The 24,745-nt window shown below is 36.1% G+C and overlaps 1 protein-coding gene across 1 annotated transcript in view; it reads left to right on the top strand.

The window, feature by feature from the left end:
* Lim1 (LIM homeobox 1) overlaps positions 1 to 24,745 on the top strand; it is a 330,680-nt gene that overhangs the window by 87,201 nt on the left and 218,734 nt on the right. The window contains exons 2-3 of the mRNA XM_067784810.1: positions 15,488 to 15,683; positions 20,052 to 20,278. Coding sequence (XP_067640911.1) covers positions 15,488 to 15,683; positions 20,052 to 20,278 — 423 coding nt within the window. The remainder of the gene's footprint in view (positions 1 to 15,487; positions 15,684 to 20,051; positions 20,279 to 24,745) is intronic.

Below are 24,745 nucleotides of genomic sequence, written 5' to 3'. Positions count from 1 at the left end.
TATTTTGATACCGATCAGCCGATATACACCACCGACGTTGCAACGCCAAGTGCCAAGCGCTGCTTAGCATCGGCTTAGAGATGGCAGCACCCCTTAGTTTTGCTAATATTCGTAACAATATTAAAAGCATTCCAAATATCCAAAGTAATCAGTGCACAGAGCTTTCTTTTACTTTGATTTCCGATTAGGGCTTTACGAGCTGACGACTGTTTGTATTGCAAAGTTCACTTCCACACTTAGCCGTCCTTATCCTTAATAGGTTTAATCGTTGGGCAAAACGTGTAGTAAAGCATTCTCAACCCTATTACATTGTCTCCAAAAATGTGTAGGGAACCTCATGATTTTATTTTTTTCCGAATATTGCTGAAATAGTTATTAGCTGGGAACAGTCAAATGCTGCATTTCTCCATGACAAAATTTAGTGCAGTAGATTCTCGGCATATAGTTTCAGTATCTTCTGAGTCTTGGACTTTTGAAAAGGGCATTTTACTACAGTTTCTCTGCAGGGTACTTCTAGGCTTTGATTTCCACAAAACCACCATTGATCGGTCTTGCAAATCAGCTACTTGCTAATGTTAAGTCGTTGCAAACAAACTTTTATGTAAATGAGTAAAAGATATTCGAGAGCAGACCAAATAATCAAATTGGTGCTTATAACATTCAAAGTATCTTGCGGCATAAAGATTTTCGACAACACCGATCAACGGATGTCATCAATCAAAATTCGACTAATTTTATGTCCATTGGTGAAGTGCAAGCAAAGAAAATGTGGTAACAGGTAGTGAGTAATTTTTTTGTTACCTTTTCAATTTAATGGGTTTGAAATAATTTTCGCATTAATCTTTAAAAAACCTTGATGTGTACAAAAACATACAGATCTATAAAGGTTGTGTAAACTTAAAGGTCGTTAGAGGCGCATTAGGTAGTCAGACAATAAATTTTCAGTTACGCTGCCAACCGTTTGCGCAAAGTTATGTTGAGAGTGGCTGCTGTTCTGAAAATTTCGAACAGCTTTTTGCTATGCATTTCTTTGCAATTTTATAATTTATCAGTTTTTGTTTCACTGCTGAAATGCGCCTGCATTTAAGTGCAACGAAAGGTTTGCCAAATTACTATGTAGGCAATTTTTGGAAATTTATGGTGCAAGCTTCTGGAATTTTCAACGGTTTGCAATGGGCAATTTATCAAAAGAAAACAAGTAGCGTTTGCATACATTTTGACAGTTGCAGCCGCAAGCATTTAAATTATTTAAGTTTAGTATAATATGTTGAGTGATATGAGTTAACTATAGATAGGCGGTTATAATAAGTCTTGTATATAGTGAACGAAAGTATTAAAACTAGGGCTGCAATTTCAAACCCTACCATCTGAGCAGGGCCGCCGATAGAAAATCCGGGCCCGGGGGCAAAAAAAATACAGGCCCCTAAACTAAAATGAACAAATTCTCAAAATCAAAATTACCGTGTTTTACATATTTATATGCTGTCTCGCTGTTGGTGCTTCAATACAGAGCATGCCAAGTCCTGTAAGGCGTTCTTCAGTTGAACACGATCAATGGAAGTTCTTTATCCTTCCAAGAACACTGAAGTAGCGTTCAGCACTAGCTACCGTAACAGGTATCGTGCAAAAAATACGTAGAGCAACACAAATGTTAGGAAAAATTGTAGCTAGATTTAGAGCACAGATAGCATTCAACAATTCAAATTATGACAGATTTTCGTTAAAATTTGCTGAGTAAATGTGCTTCAAGTGGATTATTTCATCTCCCAAACTCTCGGAAACGTCTGAATTGTATTTGCTGACAAATTAAACGGCATTTTCTCGTATTGAAACCTCATTCATGTATCCAAATTGCCACAAAAAAGAAAAAGTGTTCTTCAAATTTTTCATGACAGCAAATCGTTCGGTAACACCTGCAATAACCGAATCAACTATCACCAAAAAGGTGTTGTTTTTGGAATCAGTCTCGTGATCGTCGTTGATTGTCTCGTTCTCTTCATATTCATAAAAATGTATTTTACTATTCCTTTTTCGAACGTCAGGAAACTATGGTGAGATTCCCAATCCAGTGGCGTCTGTTTTGCATTCGCCTAAAATGTTTTCCCATTGATTTCTGATCAGATTTAAATCAGAGATCAAACTTTCTAAGTTTATAACTTCGATATCGATCGTAGGATTCATGGCTCGCAGAATAATGTTTCTTTCATTAATAACTGTCAAAATCTTTAGCCAAATGGAGGAAAACAAAATACATTCAAACTTGCTGATGTATTGAATAACGCCATTAACATCACCATATGTTTCCGCTGTCAAATTTAGCCCAAGTAACTCGTTTAGTGCCTGTTTCAATCCTTGGCTACGATTTGCAAAAGGCTTAACTGCCTCAACTTATAATTTATTTATTTTCTGTAAGCAAAAAAGCTTGGATAGCATTTTGATATTCCCGGGCCCCTTCAAAGCCCGGGCCCGGGTAAATAACCCCCTCACTTCCCCCCCCCCCCCCCCCCCCCCCCCCTCTTGTCGGGCCTGCATCTGAGGAGAACGTCCACAAACTCATAATTTCTTCATAAGGCTGTGCTTATACACTTACTTACTTACTTAATTGGCGCTTAACCGTTTAAACAATTATCGCCGTGCAACAGGGCGCGCCAGTCACTTCTTCGCCAGGTTAACTGACGCCAATTGGTCACATCAAGGGCCTTCTTCTTCTTCTGTGTCCATAGGTGGGTTCCCATAAAAATAGTTTCTTAGCCGAAGCATCATCTTTCATTCGCATAACATGGCCTAGCATAAATCTTTTGAAGAACTTTTCTCGCTAGCATTCCCAGCACTGTATGGCTGGGCGGGAGCGATAAGAGAGTTGTCGAGCATGATTTCCGTTTGCCGAGTGAGGACTTTATTTTTCAGTTGCCTACTTAGTCCAAAGTAGCATTTATTGGCAAGAGTGATTCTTCGCTGGATTTCAAAGCTGAAGTTGTTGCTTGTTTTAATGCTGCTTCTCAAATGAACGAAGTCTGTTGTGATTGTAGCCTTTTAACGACTAGCTTTTCTTGTGTTTCTTGGTTTTGGCCGCACAGGGGCGGGCGCGTATTTTGGTGTATGGTTATGGTTTTAGTTGCTTTTAGATGAGGGATGACGAGGAAAGCGAATGGTTATTGAGGTTGCTTGTGCGAGACAATTTAAGATCAGCACAAAAATAAAAAATCGTTCATTTTTTCTATACTTTAAGATGAAAAAGTTATTCTTAGCTGGGAGAGCACCTCATTAGACCAGTTTATATCCGATTTTACACTATAGTGGAATCAAAATAAAGGAATAAGAGCGCCGAATCCGAAAATTTGAAGTCATTCGACTCATTAAAAATATATCAAAACCAATCAAATGTAATTGTAACTCAACTGTTGTTGACATTTTAGTAGATGGGGGATTCAAAAAAATAAAAATTGACTTTATGTTTCTCAAACAAAGAGTTGACTTTCGTAAAAGCAGCATGGTCATAATGTCAATATCCCTGACATCGTAGCTCTTTCAAATTTGACGTTACGGCCATTTCATATGGTCATAATTTCAATTGACTTTGTGGCCATTTGAAGTCGTCATAACGCCAGTAGACGTTATGGCCTTGTGTCACTCTGCCAAATACTTTTCTGTTTTTGTAATTTAAATTCGGCTGTATGGATATCTTACCATTTTAAGTGCCAAGATAAATTAGGCGCTTGCCAAGAATCGAAGTCTGGTGAAACTCTGATGAAAGTTAGTTGCCTGATACTTAAGATATTTGGACAAAATACTTAGCTATAGAAAAAAGAAACATAAAAACATCACATGAAAATAGTGCGCCTTAAAAATGTGCAATGTAAAACGCCACGATTTTACAGTATAAAAACAAACCAAAGTTTGTCGTAACCCACAAAAAAGTTTAACAAAAAAAAAAAAAAAAAAAAATACTGAAAAATCTTAAAAACATACCAACATCGACAGTTCTGACATTAAAAGGGTTATACGAATTATAAAACAAGTAAGCGCAACAAGAAAATAGATACGAAAGTTTTTGCATAAAAATAAGTAAATTTCTAAGTTTTTCCACTTTCGTGCTATGGCCACATTGCCACAAAAAGTCTGTTGTGCAAGAGAAGGAAAACTGCCGAAAAATAAAACGAAGGCACTAAACTAACATAAAAAAAGTCAAAGCTACACACGAAAACATGCGAAAACTTTAGCAGTCAACATTTCAAACGCCAACTTGTATGGGTATAGCGTGAAAACTTTTCCCACCAAGTAAAAGACTACAACGAGCTATAACAACTTGCACTGTAAATCTAGGTGCAATAGTTAGTTCTGCACTTTAGTTCCACTTTTCCTAAATGTACATACAAGCTCATTGCGTTGAAAATGTTTGCTCATCGACGATGACTGCCGCTGTCTTGCCACATTTGCGGTTTATAGCCTGCAGGGATAGTTTGTGAGTTCCTCCTTTCATTTTCACTTCCAACTTCTGTCGGATACTTGCAGCAGCTTAGTGATGAACGCTGCACAGTGGTGTATGTACTTCTGAAAGAGCAATTCCAGGATTCACACGATCGGGCTATGGACCGAGAGGAAAAATTCACAAAGTGATATTTCCTATGTTTAGCGTTTTTTTATGAATTTGGTAAGAATAATTTTTGTAGAATCAACGAGTAGTGAAAAAGGTCTTGGAAACAACTGCTGAGGGGTATGGGAGCAAAATCGCAGAAGCAAAACCGAAGGCGCTGAACCGGCTGCGTCTGGACCCAATTCAAGCACAATGCAATAATAAGCTCCTAGTCATGTACTGGAGTTTCATTCACCACAAACACTCGGAGGACTAACAGAAACCAAAAGGAAGCTGCTGCTGAATATTACCCTATCCACGTTAATGTATGGCTCTGAAAAACCGCTTTAAGCCTCTAACATCTGTACAGCGAACAGCAGCTCTGAGAGTAGCTTATTTCACTGCACCAGGGCCAGCAAAAATCTCCGTCGACCTATTGGCGCTGGAAGATAGTTATGGGAAGTAAAACAGCTGAGGAGTTAAGAGTATGAAAGTTGTTAGCAGCGAGGTCGAAAACAAAGCATTAAGGCTGTTGCAAGAAAGCTGGGAAAAGGAACAACGTTGGGGGCAGGCAGTGAAATTAGTCATAGATTTTGAAGCATGGAGCAACACCAGAAGCTTGAGCGAGGTAAATTTTTAAATTATTATTATACGTAAATAAAAAAAAATGTCTGAACAGAAATAAAAAGGCCGAATCTAAGTGCGTTTATGGCGGTGCCGACGAGGACGATGTTAAATACACTTTCTTCAAATGGTCGCGATGAAGTCAGAGCCGACAATTGCTCCAAGAAACAGTCCACCAAATCCCTGTCGATAATGTTACAGTAAAAATTCTGCGCGGCCCAGAAGATTGCCAACAAATCAACAACTTCGTAGAAACCACACTTAAAGAAAACAAGTAAGGAAGGCTAAGTTCGGGTGTAGCCGAACATTACATACTCAGCTGAGAGCTTTGGGGACAAAATAAGGGGAAATTACCATGTAGGAAAATGAACCTAGAGAAACCCTGGAATGTGTTCGTATGACATGGGTAACAAATGGAAGGTATTAAAGAGTTTTTTAAAAGGGAGTGGGCCATAGTTCTATAGGTGGATGCCATTTCGGAATATCGCCATAAAGGTGGACTAGGGGTGACTCTAGAATGTGCTTGTACGATATGGGTATCAAATTAAAGGTATTAATGAGGGGTTTAAAAGGGCCCTTAGTTGTATATGTGAAGGCGTTTTCGAGATATCGACCAAAATGTGGACCAGGGTGACCCAGAACTTACTCTGTCGGGTACCGCTAATTTATTCATATATGTAATACCACGAGCAGTATTCCTGCCAAGATTCCAAGGGCCTTAGATTTCGCCCTGCAGAACTTTTTCATTTTCTTCTACTTAATATGGCAGGTGGCACACCCACTTTACAAAGTTTTTCCTAACGGTATATTTTGCGTCAATAAACCAATACAATTACAATGTTTCATTCCTTCTTTCATATTTGGTATAGAATTATGGCATTTTTTCATTTTTCGTAATTTTCGATATCGAAAAAGTGGGCGTGGTCATAGTCGAATTTCGGCCATTTTTATACCAAGATAAAGTGAGTTCGGATAAGTACGTGAACTAAGTTTAGTAAAGATATATCGATTTTTGCTCAAGTTATCGTACTAACGGCCGAACGGAAGGACAGACGGTCGACTGTGTATAAAACGTGGGCGTGGCTTCAACAGATTTCACCCATTTTCACAGAAAACAGTTATAGTCATAGAATCTATGCCTCCATAAAATTTCACAAGGATTGCTAAATTTTTGTTCGACTTATGTCATTAAAAGTATTCTAGGCAAATTAAATGAAAAAGGGCGGAGCCACGCCCATTTTGAAATTTTGTTTTAGTTTTGTATTTTGTTGCACCATATCATTATAGATGTTGAATGTTGACATAATTTACTTATACATATATTGTAAAAATATTAAATTTTTTGTTAAAATTTGACTTAAAATTTTTTTTTAAAAAGTGGGCGTGTTCGTAATCCGATTTTGTAAATTTTTATTTAGCACACATATAGTAATATGAGTAATGCTTTTGCCAAATTTCATGATGATATCTTCAACGACTGCCAAATTACAGCTTGCAAAACTTTCAAATTACCTTCTTTCAAAAGTTGGCGGTGCCACGCCCTTTGTCCAAAATTTTACTAGTTTTCTATTCTACGTCATAAGGTCAACTTGCCGACCAAGTTTCATTGCTTTATCCGTCTTTGGTAATGAATTATCGCACTTTTTCGGTTTTTCGAATTTTTCGATATCGAAAAAGTGGGCGTGGTTATAGTCCGATTTCGTTCATTTGAAATAGCGATCTGAGATTAGTGCCCATGAACCTTCATACCAAATTTCATCAAGATACCTCAAAATTTACTCAAGTTATCGTGTTTACGGACGGACATGGCTAAATAAATTTCTTTTTTCTCCCAAATCATTTTGATATATAGAAGTCCATATCTATCTCGATTAGTTTATGCCGTTACGGATTACCGTTATGCGAACAAAGTTAATATACTCTGTGAGCTCTGCTCAGCTGAGTATAAAAATTGAGATATGTATATGAAAAAAGTCTTGGTATCCACACCAAAATACCTCTTCATCTATGTATATTTCAACGTATCCTACGAAGATTGTGACATTTTCGAATAGAGTAAAATATATAACCACATTAGCAGATAACCTGAAAAGCAAGCCGACGAGAATTTCGCAATAAATTTCTACTTAAGAAATAAGTAATATTTGGACTTTTTTCAAAAAGCTCCTTAAAATTTGTATAAGCAAGTTTTGCTAACAAAATTTATTTTCCCTCAATGGCTCACTGTGCTACTTTACAACTGTAGTAGTCTTACGAAAATTATTTTTTTAATGCAACATCTTCAGTTCAAATTTTGCCTTTCAATTTATGTGTGTGTATGTGACGACTTTATAAATACAGGTATATACATTCCTATACACATATACTATTTGTATCTTACCTACAACGTCTACGACTCAAACTACCCTCCGGCTATAAAAGTACCTACATATTTGTTAGCGCAACGAAAGCCACACCACAATTCAAATACAGTGAACGTTTAACCGTAACCGAAACTGAAACCGTATCATTATACGGTTGCACTTTTGGGGTTGGGAATGAGCTCCACCCTTTCAAAGACGAACGAACTTAAACAAAAAACAAAAAAACAAAAACACACAAATGAGCTTTGCTTTATATGCATGCTTAGTTTAGTGACGGTCTCCACCACACGCCCCGTGCCAAATAAAAATTTCACTGGCTACTTAGAATATAGGCACGTTCGCCTTTTTGACTGACACCTTTTTATACTCAGTTGAGCAGAGCTCACAGAGTATATTAACTTTGATTGGATAACGGTTGGTTGTACAGGTATAAAGGAATCGAGATAGATATAGACTTCCATATATCAAATAATCAGGATCGAAAAAAAAATTTGATTGAGCCATGTCCGTCCGTCCGTTCGTCCGTCCGTCCGTTCGTCCGTCCGTCCGTTCGTCCGTCCGTCTGTCCATTAACACGATAAGTTGAGTAAATTTTGAGGTATCTTGATGAAATTTGGTATGTAGATTGCTGGGCACTCATCACAAATCGCTATTTAAAATAAACGATATCGGACTATAACCACGCCCACTTTTCCGATATCGAAAATTTCGAAAAACAGAAAAAATGCGATAATTCATTACCAAAGAGGGAATAAAGCGATGAAAACTTGGTAGGTGGGTTGACCTTATGACGCAGAATAGAAGATTTGTAAAATTTTGAACAAAGGGCGTGGCACCGCCGACTTTTAAAAGAAGGTAATTTAAAAGTTTTGCAAGCTGTAATTGGCAGTCGTTGAAGATATCGTGATGAAATTTAGCAGGAACGTTACTCCTATTAGTATATGTACGCTTAATAAAAATTTGCAAAATCGGCGAACGACCACGCCCACTTAAAAAAAAAAATTTTTTTAAAGTCAAATTTTAACAAAAAATCTAATACCTTTACAGTATATAAGTAAATTATGTCAACATTCGACTCCAGTAATGATATGCTGCATAAAATACAAAAAATAAAAGAAATTTTCAAAATGGGCGTAGCTCCGCCCATTTTCATTTAATTTGTCTAGGATACTTTTAATGCCATAAGTCGAACAAAAATTCACCAATCCTTGTGAAATTTGGTAGGGGCTTAGATTCTAGGAAGATAACTGTTTTCTGTAAAAAATGGCGCAATCGGTTGAAGCACGCCCAGTTTTTTATACACAGTCGACCGTCTGTCCTTCCGTTCGGCCGTTAACACGATAACTTGAGCAAAAATCGATATATCTTTACTAAAACTCATTTTACGAACTTATCTGAATTCACTTTGTATTGGTGTAAAAAATGGGCGAAATCCGACTATGATCACGCCCACTTTTTCGATATCGAAAAGTACAAAAAAATGAAAAAAACTTCCATAATTTAAACCAAATATGAAAAAAGGGATGAAACATGGTAATTGGATTGGTTAATTGACGCAAAATATAGCTTTAGAAAAAAAACTTTGCAAAATGGGTGTGACACCTACCATATTAGGTAGAAGAAAATGAAAAAGTTCTGCAGGGCGTCATCAAAAGTCCTGCACTCTTGGCAGGAATACTGGTTCGTGGTATTACGTATATAAATAAATTAGCGGTACCCGACAGATGATGTTCTGGGTCACCCTGGTCCACATTTTGGTCAATACCTCGAAAACGCCTTTACATATACAACTACCACCACTCCATTTTAAAATACTCAATTAACACTTTTCATTTGATACCCATATCTTACAAACAAATTCTAGGTTACCCCTGGCCCACCTTTATGGCGATATCCCGAAAAGGCGTCCACCTATGGAACTAAAGCCCACTCCCATTTAAAATACTCTTTAATACCTTCCATTTGATACCCATGTCATACAAACACATTGCAGGGTTACCCTAGGTTTATTTGCCTATACGGGTGATTTTCCCTTATTTTGTCTCCATAGCTCTCAGCTGAGTATGTAATGTTCGGTTACACCCGAACTTAGCCTTTCTTACTTGTTTTTGTTTTTGCTGGGTTGTTTGCTTCGGTTGTCTTTGGTGTACCTAAGCGTACAAATAATAATCATTTATTTAGTATTTATTTAAGGTCTGCTTAATTTTTTATTTATTCATTCATGGTTTTCTATTGAATTTTGTTTTGTACGCTGCTCCAAGGCTTAATTTCATTTCAACGACATTTTTGTTTGTTGTTTTTATCCTCATCTCGTAAAGGCGTAAAAGCTCAGTAGCCCGTTTACATTTGAGCACATGTGTGTGTTTGTGTGTGTGTGAGTGGGGTTGTCTTATAGCTACACATTCACAATGTACCTTCACTCATTTACACCTAATTATGGCGTATATGTAGGCGTTTAAAGAGCTTAGAAAACCATTATACATACATTTGTTGCAAAGCCCAGGTGTCGAAAGCTTAAGCATCGTTTTGTACATAAAAATAAATAAAAAGGCTTTTGTGCGCCTAAGTCCGGTATAGTACCCGAGTATTTATTTGTATATTTATGAAAGTATGTACTTAATATTTACTTGATCAGGCAATACCTGCCTCATTTTATGTGCGTGCTACACGAAAGTGTTGATTTTCTGCATTATTTCCAAACTCACCCAATTCGGAGATAGTTGCGTACTGTGAGGAAGCTCGAACACATGTTCACCTTTGGTGGACTAACAAAGAGCTTATAATACCTATTAAAATAGTAGTACTGCAAATGGGTTTTAAAACACATTCCAAATTTTAACATATGAAGTGCTACAAATACTTTTCTTGGTTCAGTTTTACAAAAATACAGTTCAACAATCTACCTATGATGTTCGAAAAGAGCACTGTAGACTCATGGCTGACTGGACACTGCCCTCTGTTGTCATGCATTTTAAATAAAGCTTTGTCAGTGTTAGCAGATATAGGAAGTGCGGGTTGGAATAGGAAGCGAGCACGTTTTGTGCTCGTATCCTGCGCTTGCCAGGCCTAAACTCCTGCTGTTAGAAGTGACACAGCTTTCACATCTAGAAGCAGCAAGTGGTATAGGTCCTAGAAACACAGGTCTTGATTTATGATAGGGGTTTTCTTTCAGTTTGGTCGTTAAACAAACTTCTGCTAAAACTATGGACTCATTCAGTCTTAGTGAGGTCCACGTGAGGCACAACGGACCGGCCGGTTAAACCTTACCTAATCTATTATGTTGCGAGAACAGCATATAATAGCAGCTCCGCCTCGCCCATTTAACACACAATTTCGCTTTGTGGCAAATTAAACATTTATTGAAGTTACCTTTTCTATCAGAGTGTGTGCCACCTTTTAGCAGTGAGTGTTGCAGGTTTTTTGATTTAAATACCAAAAATGTTGAAAAATTATGCAAAAATTGCAAATAAGCTGCATACATACATACATACTCATATGTACTAACACACAATCTCCAATCCTGCCAACATATAATGTACTTTACTTTAATTGCTTGTAAAAGAAGCGCCAAACACCAAAGCGAAAATTTGCGTATTTAATCGTAGCACCAATAAAAATAAAAGATTGAATTCCACTAAATAAAAAGACTGAATGGCTGGCAAAAAGATCAACTATTGCAGGTGGCTATTAAGTCGTAAGTAGGACACTGAAATTAGATAGTAAATGCTAGCAAAAGTGTGTGGCGCATGCGTGCGTCCAAAAGCTAAAATGAGCTGCTTACAAATAAATGCACACAAAGGAACATGTGGATGTTTGTTGTTGTTCTAGGTGTTAATGATGTTGCTTTGACATTGCAGTGTTTGCGCATTTTACTGCACGTTTACTTTTTAACTTTTTCAGTTTTATTTGTTTTTGTTTTAAATTTTTCGCATGTGTTTAAATTTCAACTATAAATACAAACACGCTCACAAAGCTGCTCTTTCTATTCTTCCAAATATAAAATGTATGCACATTAGGGTGTTTGATTTTTTAAATTAAAAAAAAATATGGTTGGCATAAAATGAAGAAAGAGTAAAGGCAAAGAGAAAGAATTAATCGTAAATAAGATGAAACAAAAGAAGAGGAATAAGAAAAGGCAGTATAATTATAACGATGCTTGTGGTTATCATTACGGTTGCTAAGCTAGTAAAGCAAGACAAAAAATACAGAGAAAGGAAAGGAAAGAAAAATTATTTTTTGCAGGTGTGTTTTCGACGAGATATAGACGGGTTATCGATTTTCTACCGAAAAGTTATCGGTGTTTTATAAAAAAGTGATCGATTTGTTATCGAAAAGTTGTCGATTAGTTGCTCATCGAAAAGTTATCGATTTTGTTTTAAGACGTTATGGGTATTAAATAAAAAATTGTCGATTAATTATCGAAAATTTATCGAAAAAATATCGAATAGTTTTGAAAAAATTATTGTTAGTTGTAAAAAATGTATCGAAAAGTTGTCATTGTGCTTTTAGAGCGAATTTATTTATCGAAAATTAACGATTACACTGGTGGAGACAGATTCTGTTGTATGGGGTTTTATGCATGATTATTAAAGTACTTTTTAAGCTAATTTCAAATGTAGAATCCGTTTTTTTTCTAGCAGTTCTAGTTTATGAAGTATTTAATAATTAAGTTTTTAGTACAAATAATTTTTGTTTAATAACTAATCTTTACTATTATCAATTACCGTGAGTTTCTTTTAAGAGATTTTCTTTTATGAGTTGATTCAGGAGAACTACTCTGAACGCTCCAGCAGAATTCAGCAAACGTAAGCGCGGTATCCCTGATATCGCTCTTCGTTAGTGCGGAGGCCCTGGTGAAAACACTCCCTATGCTCTTCACTGAGATCGCCTAAATTTTCAGAAAAACGGTCAGAGGAATTTGGTACTTGAAATGAGGTCGACTAAACATAACTTTTTGTTATTAGTTTCATATGGGAAACCAATAAGTACATATTTCACTAGGTCTGCCGCATTCATGAAAATTCTTGAGCATATACGAACCACAAAAAAAAAAAAACAAGTAAGGAAGGCTAAGTTCGGGTGTAACCGAACATTACATACTCAGTTGAGAGCTGTGGAGACAAAATAAGGGAAACTCACCATGTTGTAAAAAGAACCTAGGGTAACCCTGGAATATGTTTGTATGACATGTGTATCAAATGGAAGGTATTAAAGAGTATTTTAAGAGGAAGTGGGCCATAGTTCTATAGATGGACGCCATTTAGGGATATCGCCATAAAGATGGACCAGGGGTGACTCTAGAATTTGTTTCTACTATATGGGTATCAAATGAAAGTTGTTAATGAGTATTTTAAAAGGGAGTCTTAGTTCTATAGGTGGACGCCTTTTCGGAATATCGTTATAAAAGTGGACCAGGGTTGACTCTAGAATGCGTTTGTACAATATGGTTATCAGACGAGAGGTATTAATAATTGTTTTAAAAGGGAGTGGGCCTTAGTTCTATATGTGGACGCCTTTTCGAGATATCGCCATAAACGTGGACCAGGGGTGACTCTAGAATGTGTTTGTACGATATGGGTATCCAATTAAAGGTATTAATGAGGGTTTTAAAAGGGAGTGGCCCTTAGTTCTATAGGTGGACGCCTTTTCAAGATATCGCGATAAAGGTTGACCAGGGGTGACTCTAGAATTTGTTTGTACGATATGGGTATCAAATTAAAGGTATTAATGAGGATTTTAAAAGGGAGTGGCCCTTAGTTGTATATGTGAAGGCGTTTTCGAGATAGCGACCAAAATGTGGACCAGGTTGTTCCAGAACATCATCTGTCGGGTACCGCTAATTTATTTATATATGTAATACCACGTACATTATTCCTTCCAAGATTCCAAGGGCTTTTGATTTCGCCCTGCAAAACTTTTTCATTTGTTTCTACTTAATATGGTAGGTGTCACACCCATTTTACCAAGTTTTTTTCTAAAGTTATATTTTGCGTCAATAGACCAATACAATTGCCATGTTTCATCCCTTTTTTCGTACTTGGTATATAATTATGGCATTTTTTTCATTTTTCGTAATTTTCGATATCGGAAAAGTGGGCGTGGTCATAGTCGGATTTCGGCCATATTTTATGCCAAGATAAAGTGACTTCAGATAAGTACGTGAAATGAGTTTAGTAAAGATATATCGATTTTTGCTCAAGTTATCGTGTTAACGGCCAAGCGGAAGGACAGACGGTCGACTGTGTATAAAAACTGGGCGTGGCTTCAACCGATTTCGCCCTTTTTCACAGAAAACAGTTATCGTCCTAGAATCTAAGCCTCTACCAAATTTCACAAGGATTGGTAAATTTTTGTTCGACTTATGGCATTAAAAGTATCCTAGAAAAATTAAATGAAAAAGGGCGGAGCCACGCCCATTTTGAAATTTTATTTTATTTTTGTATTTTGTTGCAACATATCATTACTGGAGTTGAATGTCGACATAATTTACTTGTATACTGTAAAGATATTAAATTTTTTGTTAAAATTTTACTTTAAAAAAAAATTTTTTTAAAAGTGGGCGCGGTCCTTCTCCGATTTTGCTAATTTTTATTAAGCGTACATATAGTAATAGGAGTGACGTTCCTGCCAAATTTCATTATGATATCTTCAACGACTGCCAAATTACAGCTTGCAAAAATTTTAAATTACCTTCTTTTAAAAGTGGGCGGTGCCACGCCCATTGTCCAAAATTTTACTAATTTTCTATTCTGCGTCATAATTTCAACCCATCTACCAAGTTTCGTCGCTTTATCTGTCTTTTATAATGAATTATCGCACTTTTTCGGTTTTTCGAAATTTTCGATATCGAAAAAGTGGGCGTGGTTATAGTCCGATATCGTTCATTTTAAATAGCGATCTGAGATGAGTGCTCAGGAACCTACATACCAAATTTTATCAAGATACCTCAAAATTTACTCAAGTTATCGTGTTAACGGGCGGACGGACGGACGGACGGACATGGCTCAATCAAATTTTTTTTCGATCCTGATTATTTTGATATATGGAAGTCTATATCTATCTCGATTCCTTTATATATGTACAACCAACCGTTATCCAATCAAACTTAATATACTCTGTGAGCTCTGCTCAACTGAGTATAAAAAAAAACAAAAACTATGTCAACTGAGATGTGTTTTATTGTATGATACCCTTCCCTAATAAGCATAAACATTTAAATTGTTTGCGTATGTATGGAGGTGCTGCATATGTGTGTGCAGCTATGCTTTGTTTGATTGTTTGTGTATGGCGTTGCATTCGGAATTAGTTGAATTGTGCAAACTTAATGAGTTTAGGTGCTAAATTTGCCCTCAAAACGTAAAACGGATTTTAAATGCTCATTCGCTTCACTAATTTCTCACAAACATAAACCCATATATACACACACATACAAATAAGCACATCAACATACTACTTTTAAATGGCTACTCGAAAAGCCATGCATGAGAATCTTCTAACAGTTTTTGTTGAACTTGGAAGAGGGTGGCGGCGCGGTAGATAAGAGGCGTGAATGTGTATGTTTGAATTACATATTTGTTCACATGTAAGTGTGTGTGTGTGTTTGTATGTTTGAGTTAATGTTGCAGCAATAAAATTTATAAATTCAACGTCATTCAAGAGTAAATGTCTGGCATTTAAAATGTTTTTGAGTGCTTAATTTCATTAAAGATTTATTTTCATAAGCAAAGTTGCAAATATTTTAAAGCTTTAAAATTCAAAATATTTGACAGAAATTTATAAAACTGCGTTTTGAAATCTTTTTAGTATGCTATGTATTTTGTTGAAAGATACATATATGTATGTGCATATATAAATATTTTCTTATCGAATATTAATAAAAATGATGCTATAAATTAATTATTCTTTTATTTATAATCTCTCTTTACAGGACGCAGTGAACCGCCCGTTGGTGTTGGTGATCCGTGTGCGGGTTGCAATAAACCAATATTAGATAAATTTTTATTAAATGTCCTTGAACGCGGATGGCATGCATCCTGCGTACGTTGCTGTGAATGCCTTCAACCGTTAACGGAAAAATGCTTTAGTAGAGAATCGAAATTATATTGTAGGAATGATTTTTTTAGGTAAGTAAAAGTATCTCAAGTAAAAAGATAATATTTATAATACCGAGAGACATGCGCCAAGCTGGCAGACCCAAGTGCTCAAAAATAAGCCTAAGTTCTTTGAGAATTAAGTGCTTTTAGGTGCTATTTAGGGCCACATAAGATAATTTAGGTGCTCTTTTGGTTTTCGAGATATTCGCAAAAAACTGTGGGTCTGCTAGCTTGACGTTTGTTTTCTCAGACCATTTTTACCAAAATTACGAAATTTATCATATGGTAATGTACCAAAATTTTACCAGATGGAGGTTGTGAAAGAGGAATTAAGTGGGAGTAGGAGAGAGAAAATCGAGAAAGTGATAGGGAGAAGATACGTGGAGAGGCAGGAATCAAGCATGAAGAGGAGGGAGAGGCAAGAAGATACAACAACATTTTTCTTTGCAGAAGCTCTAGTCTGATAAATGACTCTGTTTACTGAGAAAGCAGATCAATCAGAGAGAGGAATATATCTCTTTCTTATCTGTAAAAGTAAATGCGATTATAAAAATTTTACCTTTCTTAGTGTCATATAGTTTATGAAAACAAAGATATTGAAATCGACCGGTCAGGAGAAGCAGGCTTTCTATATTTGGTACAGAGATGATATATATGAGAAGATTGAGAGAGGTAGCGAGAGTAGGAGTGGGAGTGGTAACGGAAATGGGATTGCTAGTTGGAGTAATAGTAGATTAAAGAGTGAAGAGGGAAAGCGATTCTCAGGGAATGTAGGGAAATCAATGAAGGCATGCTGTATGAATCGGAGCAGAAAAAAATGTCTATAGTTAACAATTTAAATGCAATTCAGCCGTTTTGGAAAACTTTAAAAAACAAAAAAGTTGGTGGTACAAGAAATAAAAAAAAAATGACGTGAGTACCCAGTACGAGTGAAGTTCGATGTATCAAGAAAACATATATTTTTAAGTAAACTAAAGACAGGAGTTAAAGTTAAAACACTACAGAGGTAGCTTTACCAGAAACACATAATTTCGAGGTTTTAATAGGAGCTTCGCGCGTTTCTTATCGGTAACAACCGATACTAGAGTATTTTTTTCTAGTTATTGGTTTTTTATCGACAACTTTCGCCGGGTACTCGGCTTCTTATTATATTATTATTTGCTTGCTCTCTATCGACGGGTAACATGTGTTATCGATTTTAAATTGAAATTTTATCGGTGGTTGTCTAATTAGAAACCGATAACAGTTTAATTACACTCCGATAAGAAATCGATAATTTTTCGATATCAATTTATAGCAAATCGATAACTTTTTGATAGAAAATTTTAAAGTTTTTGTTGACAAGTCAATAAATAATCGGTAATTTTTCGATGATAAACCGATACCATGTCGAAAACTTTTTTATAACTAATCGATAATTTTTTGATAAGTAATCTATAACTATGCGACAGCAAACTGATAGCTTTTCTAAAAAACAATCCTAAACTCGTCGATAAAAAATCGGAAATTTATAAAAACTGCTGAAGAAAAATTGAATTTGTTAAGTAGTATCCACTTCACCAAAAAACTATTTCTGCTACCTTTTTTTAAAGATTTTTTGGCAAACGTACAGAGAAGAGCCCTGGTTTCGCCAAAAATATATGTGCGTCTCGTTATTTCTTGCGCAACGACCCTGTAGGAACACAGATGGTTAAATATCAGGGATAACAACTACTGTATTTATGAGTTTTTGAATGGAATTTGCAATTCCATTTGATCGAATATGCCTTTAACAAATTTTCATCTAATGCTTTGCTGAATCTGACTTTAGTATCCTGCGGGGAAGTGACGACGCTTGATTGGGAACAGAAAGATGAAGGAAATGTCAAAATTGGTTGCTAATATTTTTCACACAAAAAATATATACGAAACAATTCTTGCGCGTTTTTTTATGATGTGGATAAGGCGCTTAAGTTGGTAATAAATATGTCGGTTTAAATATTGAACAAATTACAACAAAATATTTTATGTAAATAGCTATGTTTTCAAAGAAATCAATAACACTTTCGTATACTTCTCACATATATAAATAACAAAAAATAATTTCCACTCCAGAAAAAAACACAAATCTGTAAAAGAAATGAAAATTAAACACGAAAAATAGCCAGAAGATGAAAAGCAATTAAAACTACAAAGCAACAGGTTTTAGAAAATAAATAAAGATATTTTCAATCTCTTAGATATGTGGTTAAAAATTATATTCAAATTAATAAATACAGGAGAGAGCAAAATCAGTCAACATGCGACACGTGGCACTGCTACCAGTCGTTAAAGCAGCGCAATTCATAAAGCTTTCAATTCATATGGCTTTGAATTTTTTTCTGTTCTTCATTTCCCACTACTAGTATATGAGGTTTATTATGATTTTGCTTTATTTTTAATTTGATATTTTCGCAAAAGACATTGATGTCAGTCGTCGCCAGCCACAGATTGTGATTAGTTAGCAGGCAATAATGGTCATGTAGTACTTAATCATTGTGATCAGTCAGTTTCTGGTATTGCAATAAATCAAAGTATGGGTATTTTTAGCAGCGGCAACAACATGGACAACGAGAACAATATCGAACAAATACTGCATTTAGATTTTGTTATCTTTGGCAGATTTGTTCGATAGTGGTTGTGATATGTTGGTGCTGGGCCTTGATCTCAATAGCAATTCCGCGCTGCTATGTATGTGGTGACTCTTTTTTTTTTTGCATATACAAATGTGTAAGATGGTATATTTGTGCTTGTAATTGAGACAACAGAATTCCAATCATTGCTGCTCTTTGTCAGAGACGCACTTAACTTTCTTTGATTTGCAGTTTTTTTTTTTTTTGCTTTTTCCTCTTTAGCGATTTCATTTGCATTTCATTTTGATTGAAGTGTGATTTACATACATTCAATCATTTTCGCATTCATACGGGATTTCTACATACCACAAGTCAAACACGAGGTCTTTTTTACTGTTTTCCATTTCTCCTTGTATTATTTTCTGTTCTCATTCTCTATCGTATATTCATGGCTTGAGCTTCAGCACTGCATTTGATTTGCTGCTGACTGAATAAATTTGATTATGTGATGCTTTGATATGTTGTGATGTGATTATTTGTAGTGAAGATGTGATTTGTTTATCGTTTGCATATTACTATTTTTATTTTTTTATTTTCAATTGCATTGACTTTAATTTATGTATTGTGTTGTATATGTCCTACTGAGAGAGCTCCATTGCTTTGAAGTAATCAAAAAAAAAGGTATTTGCAATAAATCAATATTCACAAATTACAGATATATTTTATAGGTCATGCGATTGAAATTGATCAAAGAGTTGTTATGGCTATTGTTGCTCTCATTTTTTTTTCACAATACAAAACCTTTTCGCAGAGTTAGTTATACAAATAAGAGCTTTTTGTGTGTCAATATAAATAAATAAATGTAAGGTGCGATAACCTCCGAAGAGATTTCAGGTCGAGCTTGTCTTCCAATTTACGTAGTGCTCCTCTTAATTTTTCCTACAAATTGGCGGGACGGAACCTACTTGTTTTATGCGGACTCGGAACGGCATCTGCGCGGCAGATTCGTTTTCGCTGAGAGATTTTCATGGCAGAAATACACTCGGAGTGCTTGCCAAACACTGCCGAGTGGCGACCCCGCTTGGAAAAATTTTCTACTAATTGAAAAACCTTGTTTCTAAAATTTTGATGTTGCTCTGCCCGGGGCGAGAACCCAGAATATTCGATGTGGTAAGCGGAGCACGTTAACTTTAAAAACCAATCGCAATATACGAACAAATAAAAATTTATAAATACCTTTAATTGCTTGTTATTTGTAAGGGATAACAAGTTGACGGTGCATATTCGTGTTGCTAGAATAAAATTGAAGTGGTAAACTCGCTTCCCGAATATTTTGGGGAATGTTACCGTCGTTGATGGTCTCTTGCCAGATATATGTAGTTAGATCCGGTACGTTCCGGAAAGAAGCACAATTATGGTACAAGCCCCACCATCTCGGTAGCGATTTAATGCGTCGACATTGAACCTTCTAGACTATCCCGCCCCCAACTCCTAATTACTTTTTAATGGTACTTGGTAATGAATAATTCTTTTTCAATTCCAGATCAATTATTTATTTTCAATTCTTTTCAGTTATTTACTAATTAATATCTGGTAAACTAAAAGAGACAAACGAATGGAGGTAAAGGAATTCTTATCATTTTGAGATGCAGAAATCAGGAAATAATATTTCCCTGTAAAATTTTCGAAGTGGGATAATTTAGTTTATTTTCTTAGTTTAAAATAAAATTTGCTATTTCATTAAAAACCAAATTAAACTAAAAAGTTTTAAATACTAATTGAACTTTTTTTCTCTTACTTTTTGTAGGCGCTATGGCACAAAATGCAGTGGCTGCGGTCAAGGCATTGCTCCCTCCGATCTCGTACGTAAACCGCGCGACAAAGTATTCCACCTCAATTGCTTTACATGTTGTATCTGCCGAAAACAGCTCAGCACTGGTGAACAACTTTATGTGCTGGACGACAATAAATTCATCTGCAAAGACGATTATCTGCTTGGTAAAGCGCCTGGTTGTGGGCATAATTCACTAAGTGGTAAGTTAAGACATTTTTCTAACTAAATATATCACTGTATAAAAATAAAAAAAGTTCAATTATTGGTATAAAAAACTCAACAGTTTACAGGGGTGTCACCGACCTTTGATTGCAATTTCGTCGGTACCTGTTTCATAACAAATCGATAAACCGCCGATAAAAATTGGTAATACTCCGATATGAAGTCATAACTTTTCGATGACAAATCGATAACCTTCTGATAAAACACTCCAATAATAAATCGATTATTTTGCGCTTACAACTCGATTACTGTTTGATAACATACTGATAAGAAGTCGATAACATTTCGCTAACAAATCGAAAGATTTCTGTTAAAAGTCGATAACTTTTCTAAAATAAATCGGTCAATCGAGAACAATTTTCGATATAACACGCAGTTATTATTATTATTAGGTCTGAAAGCACTGCGACCTTTGGGCAGATCTGTTGCGCATTAATACGCAGTTAAACAAAAAGAAAGAAACAAAAATTCCCACACTCCGATAATAAACCGTAAACTTTTGAAAACTAATTGCAAGTTTTTGATAACATACCGATAACTTTTCTACAATTATCCGATAACTTTTCTCCAAGAGCTCAATAGCTCGTCTATACCTCGATGGGAGCACTTCTGTATGAATTCATTCCTTTCTTTTGCTTTCCTTTCCTGTCCTAACCTGGTATCTGTTTCGATTTGAGTAGCGTTTTCGGTTCCAGGTTCGATCCGATTTGGGCCCCATGTTGGTTTCTTTTCCGATTTGCGTTACTGTTGCTGTTTCTGTTCTGGTTTCAGATTCGTTACAGTACGCTTATAGCAGTAGAGGAAGAGGGTAGCTTCACTCCGCTGAAATAACCAAGTGGAAAACGTTTTAAACTCCCTGTTGTATTTAATTGGACCATTTAGCTCAGTGAAGGAACAATTGCAGCTATTTGTCGGACAGCCAAAACCCCCGGAACGGTTAAGCGCCAATTGAAGAAGAACATTTGTGAATGGAGCTACTGGCGTCTTATTGTCATTGGCGCAACCCTCAGTATCAACGCAGACTTACCCAGCCGTAAGAAAAGACTTAAGTTGTGGATCGAGTCAAATTTGACTTTTATTGCTTGGCTTAACAAATAGAGGGTTCAGCAATTAATCAATCAATTGAGTAAAGTATGCAGTTTTGAATTTTTTATGAAATCGCATTTATATTCGGTGGCCACAATAGGTGCTGCCATCTCTTACTGATATTCGCTAGCAATGACTTGCGCGCTTTGGAAGCCGAAAGTATGAGCAGTGTTATCTTCCGAAACCTCCAAATATAAGTCCGGATTCAATAGTATGTTATTAAAAAATATTAAAAAAAAAATATTGTAACGAATTTAGGGAATTCCGCTTATTCCAAACCTACTGCTTAACGTTCGAATCGCTAAACTGTTGAATAAATAACTCCAATATTCAATAATGAAAAAAAAAATAAATGTAAGGCGCGATAACCTCCGAGGAGATCTAAGGCCGAGCTTCTATTCCAATTTGCGTCGTGCTCCTCTTGATTTTTTTCCCTACAAATTGGCCGGACGGGACTTACATGTTTTATGCCGACTCCGAACGGCATCTGCAAGGCAGATGAGTTTTCACTGAGAGCTTTTCATGGCAGAAATACAATCGGAGCGCTTGCCAGACACTGCCGAGGGGCGACACCGCTTAGAAAAATTTTCTTCTAATTGAAAAATCTTATTTCTAAAATGTTGATGTTGCTTTGCCCGGGAGTTGAACCCAGGGCATGCGGTGTGATAGGTGGAGCACGCTACCATCACACCACGGTGGCCGCCAATATATAATGCAAAATGGTTTTTATTAGACTACTTTGAGAGTACTTCACAATAACACTTATGCTTCACACCCAATAGCGTGTTTAAATCAGAACTGAATACGGATTACTCAGCCTGCGATGCTTTTATACTCTCCGTTTCTTCGTTCGCATATTTCTACTAAAGTCTCGACGTTTCGCCTTCTGCTGTATAGATGCTTACGTATGTGTGAGCAACTACTCTGACTGATGACCACGAGTGTGTGCGTGAAATATCTCTTCGTTGCCTTCTATATATGTGTGTAAATTACGATTGATGTGTTCATGTATATACGAGTGGCTGCTTCATGCTTTTATATTCAGCGGAGCAGAGCTCACAGAGTATATTAACTTTGTTCGCATAACGGTAATCCGTAACGGCATAAACTAACCGAGAGAGATATAGACTTCTATATATCAAAATGATCTGGGCGAAAAAAGAAATTCATTTAGCCATGTCCGTCCGTCCGTCCATCCGTAAACACGATAACTTGAGTAAATTTAAAGGTATCTTAATGAAATTTGGTATGTGAGTTCCTGGGCACTTATCTCAGATCGGTATTTAAAATGAACGAAATCGGACTATAACCACGCCCACTTTTCCGACCGAAAAGTGCGATAATTCATTACCAAAGACGGATAAAGCGATGAAACTTGGTAGGTGGGTTGACCTTATGGCACAAAATTGAAAACTAGTGAAATTTTGGACAATGGGCGTGGCACCGCCCACTTTTAAAAGAAGGTAATTTAAAAGTTTTGCAAGCTGTAATTTGGCGGTCGTTGAAGATATCACAATGAAATTTGGCAGGAACGTTACTCCTGTTACCATATGAGTGCTAAATAAAAATTTGCAAAATCGGATAACGAACACGCCCACTTTAAAAAAAAAAATTTTAAGTAAAATTTTAACAAAAAATTCAATATCTTTACAGTATATAAGTAAATTATATCAGCATTCAACTCCAGTAATGATATGGTGCAACAAAATACAAAAATAAAAGAAATTTTCAAAATGGGCATGGCTCCGTCCTTTTTCATTTAATTTGCCTAGAATACTTTTAATGCCATAAGTCGAACAAAAATTTACCAATCCTTGTGAAATTTGGTAAGAGCATAGCTCTTATGCCGGTAACTATTTTCTGTGAAAATGGGCGAAATCGTTTAAAGTCACGCCCAGTTTTTATACACAGTCGACCGCCTGTCCTTCCTCTTGGCCGTTGACACGATAACTCGAGCAAAAATCGCTATATCTCTACTAAACTTAGACGAAATATTTACCTGAACCCCCTTTTTCGATATCGAAAAAATTCCATAATTATATACCGAAAACGAAAAAAGGGATGAAACATAGTGATTGGATTGGTTTTTTGACGCAAAATATAACTTTGGAAAAAACTTTGTAAAATGGGTGTGACACCTACCATATTAAGTAGAAGAAAATGAAAAATTTATGCAGGGAGAAATCAAAAACCCCTGGAATTATGGCAGAAATACTGTTTGTGGTATTACATATATAAATAAATTATCGGTACCCGACAGATGATGTTCTGGGACACCCTGGTCCACATTTTGGTCGATATCTCGAAAACGCCTTCACATATACAACTAAGGGCCACTCCCTTTTAAAACCCTCATTAATACCTTTAGTTTGACACCATATCATACAAACGTATCACAGAGTCACCCTTGGTCCACCTTTATGCCTCTATCTCGAAAAGGCGTTCACTTATAGAACTATGGCCCACTCCCTTCTAAAATACTCTTTAGTACCTTCCATTTGATACCCATGTCATACAAACACATTCTAGGGTTACCCTAGGTCCATTTTACTACATGGTGATTTTCCCTTATTTTGTCTCCAAATCTCTCAGCTGAGTATGTAATGTTCGGTTACACCCGAACTTAGCCTAGGTAGATGAAATGGCTGCGACCCTGGTCGCCCAAGTAGCTATTTAAAGTCGTTTGAATGCCATGTAACTCGTCTAAAACCCACGGAATGTTGCGGTCAATGTACTACAACCAGCCAGAGTTGTTGATAAAATTAAGAATGTTCGGGATTGCTATCACAGATAAACCTCTGAGGCCTTCTAGAAATGGGGTTCCAAGGAACCTTAGTCGGGCTCTAGCTAGAGCCGGGCATTTACACTTAAAGGAAGGCATGACGTGGCTGAATGCGTTTGTAACACTTCAACCATCGTAGGAGTGCGGGTTCAAATCCCACTCCTGGGAGAAAAGGCTTTGAAAAGATTTACTAACAGCTTAGTGATGCTAAAATTCGCCACAATATTTACAAACAAATGTCTTTCAAGGACTTTTATTGTTTAATTTTGAACGTTTTAAGTCACTGGCTTAAGCTAATTAGATGACTTACATAAGCAGATAGAAACATAAGCAGCAATAATACGAAAATAATACAAGTCTAAATCACAACATCAAAAACAATAACCATTAACAACATAAATTTGGAACACACACCTTTTTGTCATACGCAAAATTTTGCAATCACAACATAGGCAATTCAAAGAACATTTTATGTATAATGTACATATGTTATCCTGTTTGATTGTAGTTATGGCCGCATGTTGTTGCATTATCTGCATTTACTAATAATTTTCTATTGTTTTATGCTAATGTTGCA

This window comes from Eurosta solidaginis, chromosome 4 (assembly GCF_040869045.1).
Source record: "Eurosta solidaginis isolate ZX-2024a chromosome 4, ASM4086904v1, whole genome shotgun sequence".
NCBI lineage: Eukaryota > Metazoa > Arthropoda > Insecta > Diptera > Tephritidae > Eurosta > Eurosta solidaginis.
The sequence above is the reverse complement of the archived record's forward strand: the minus strand, read 5'-3'. Positions and strand labels throughout refer to the sequence as shown.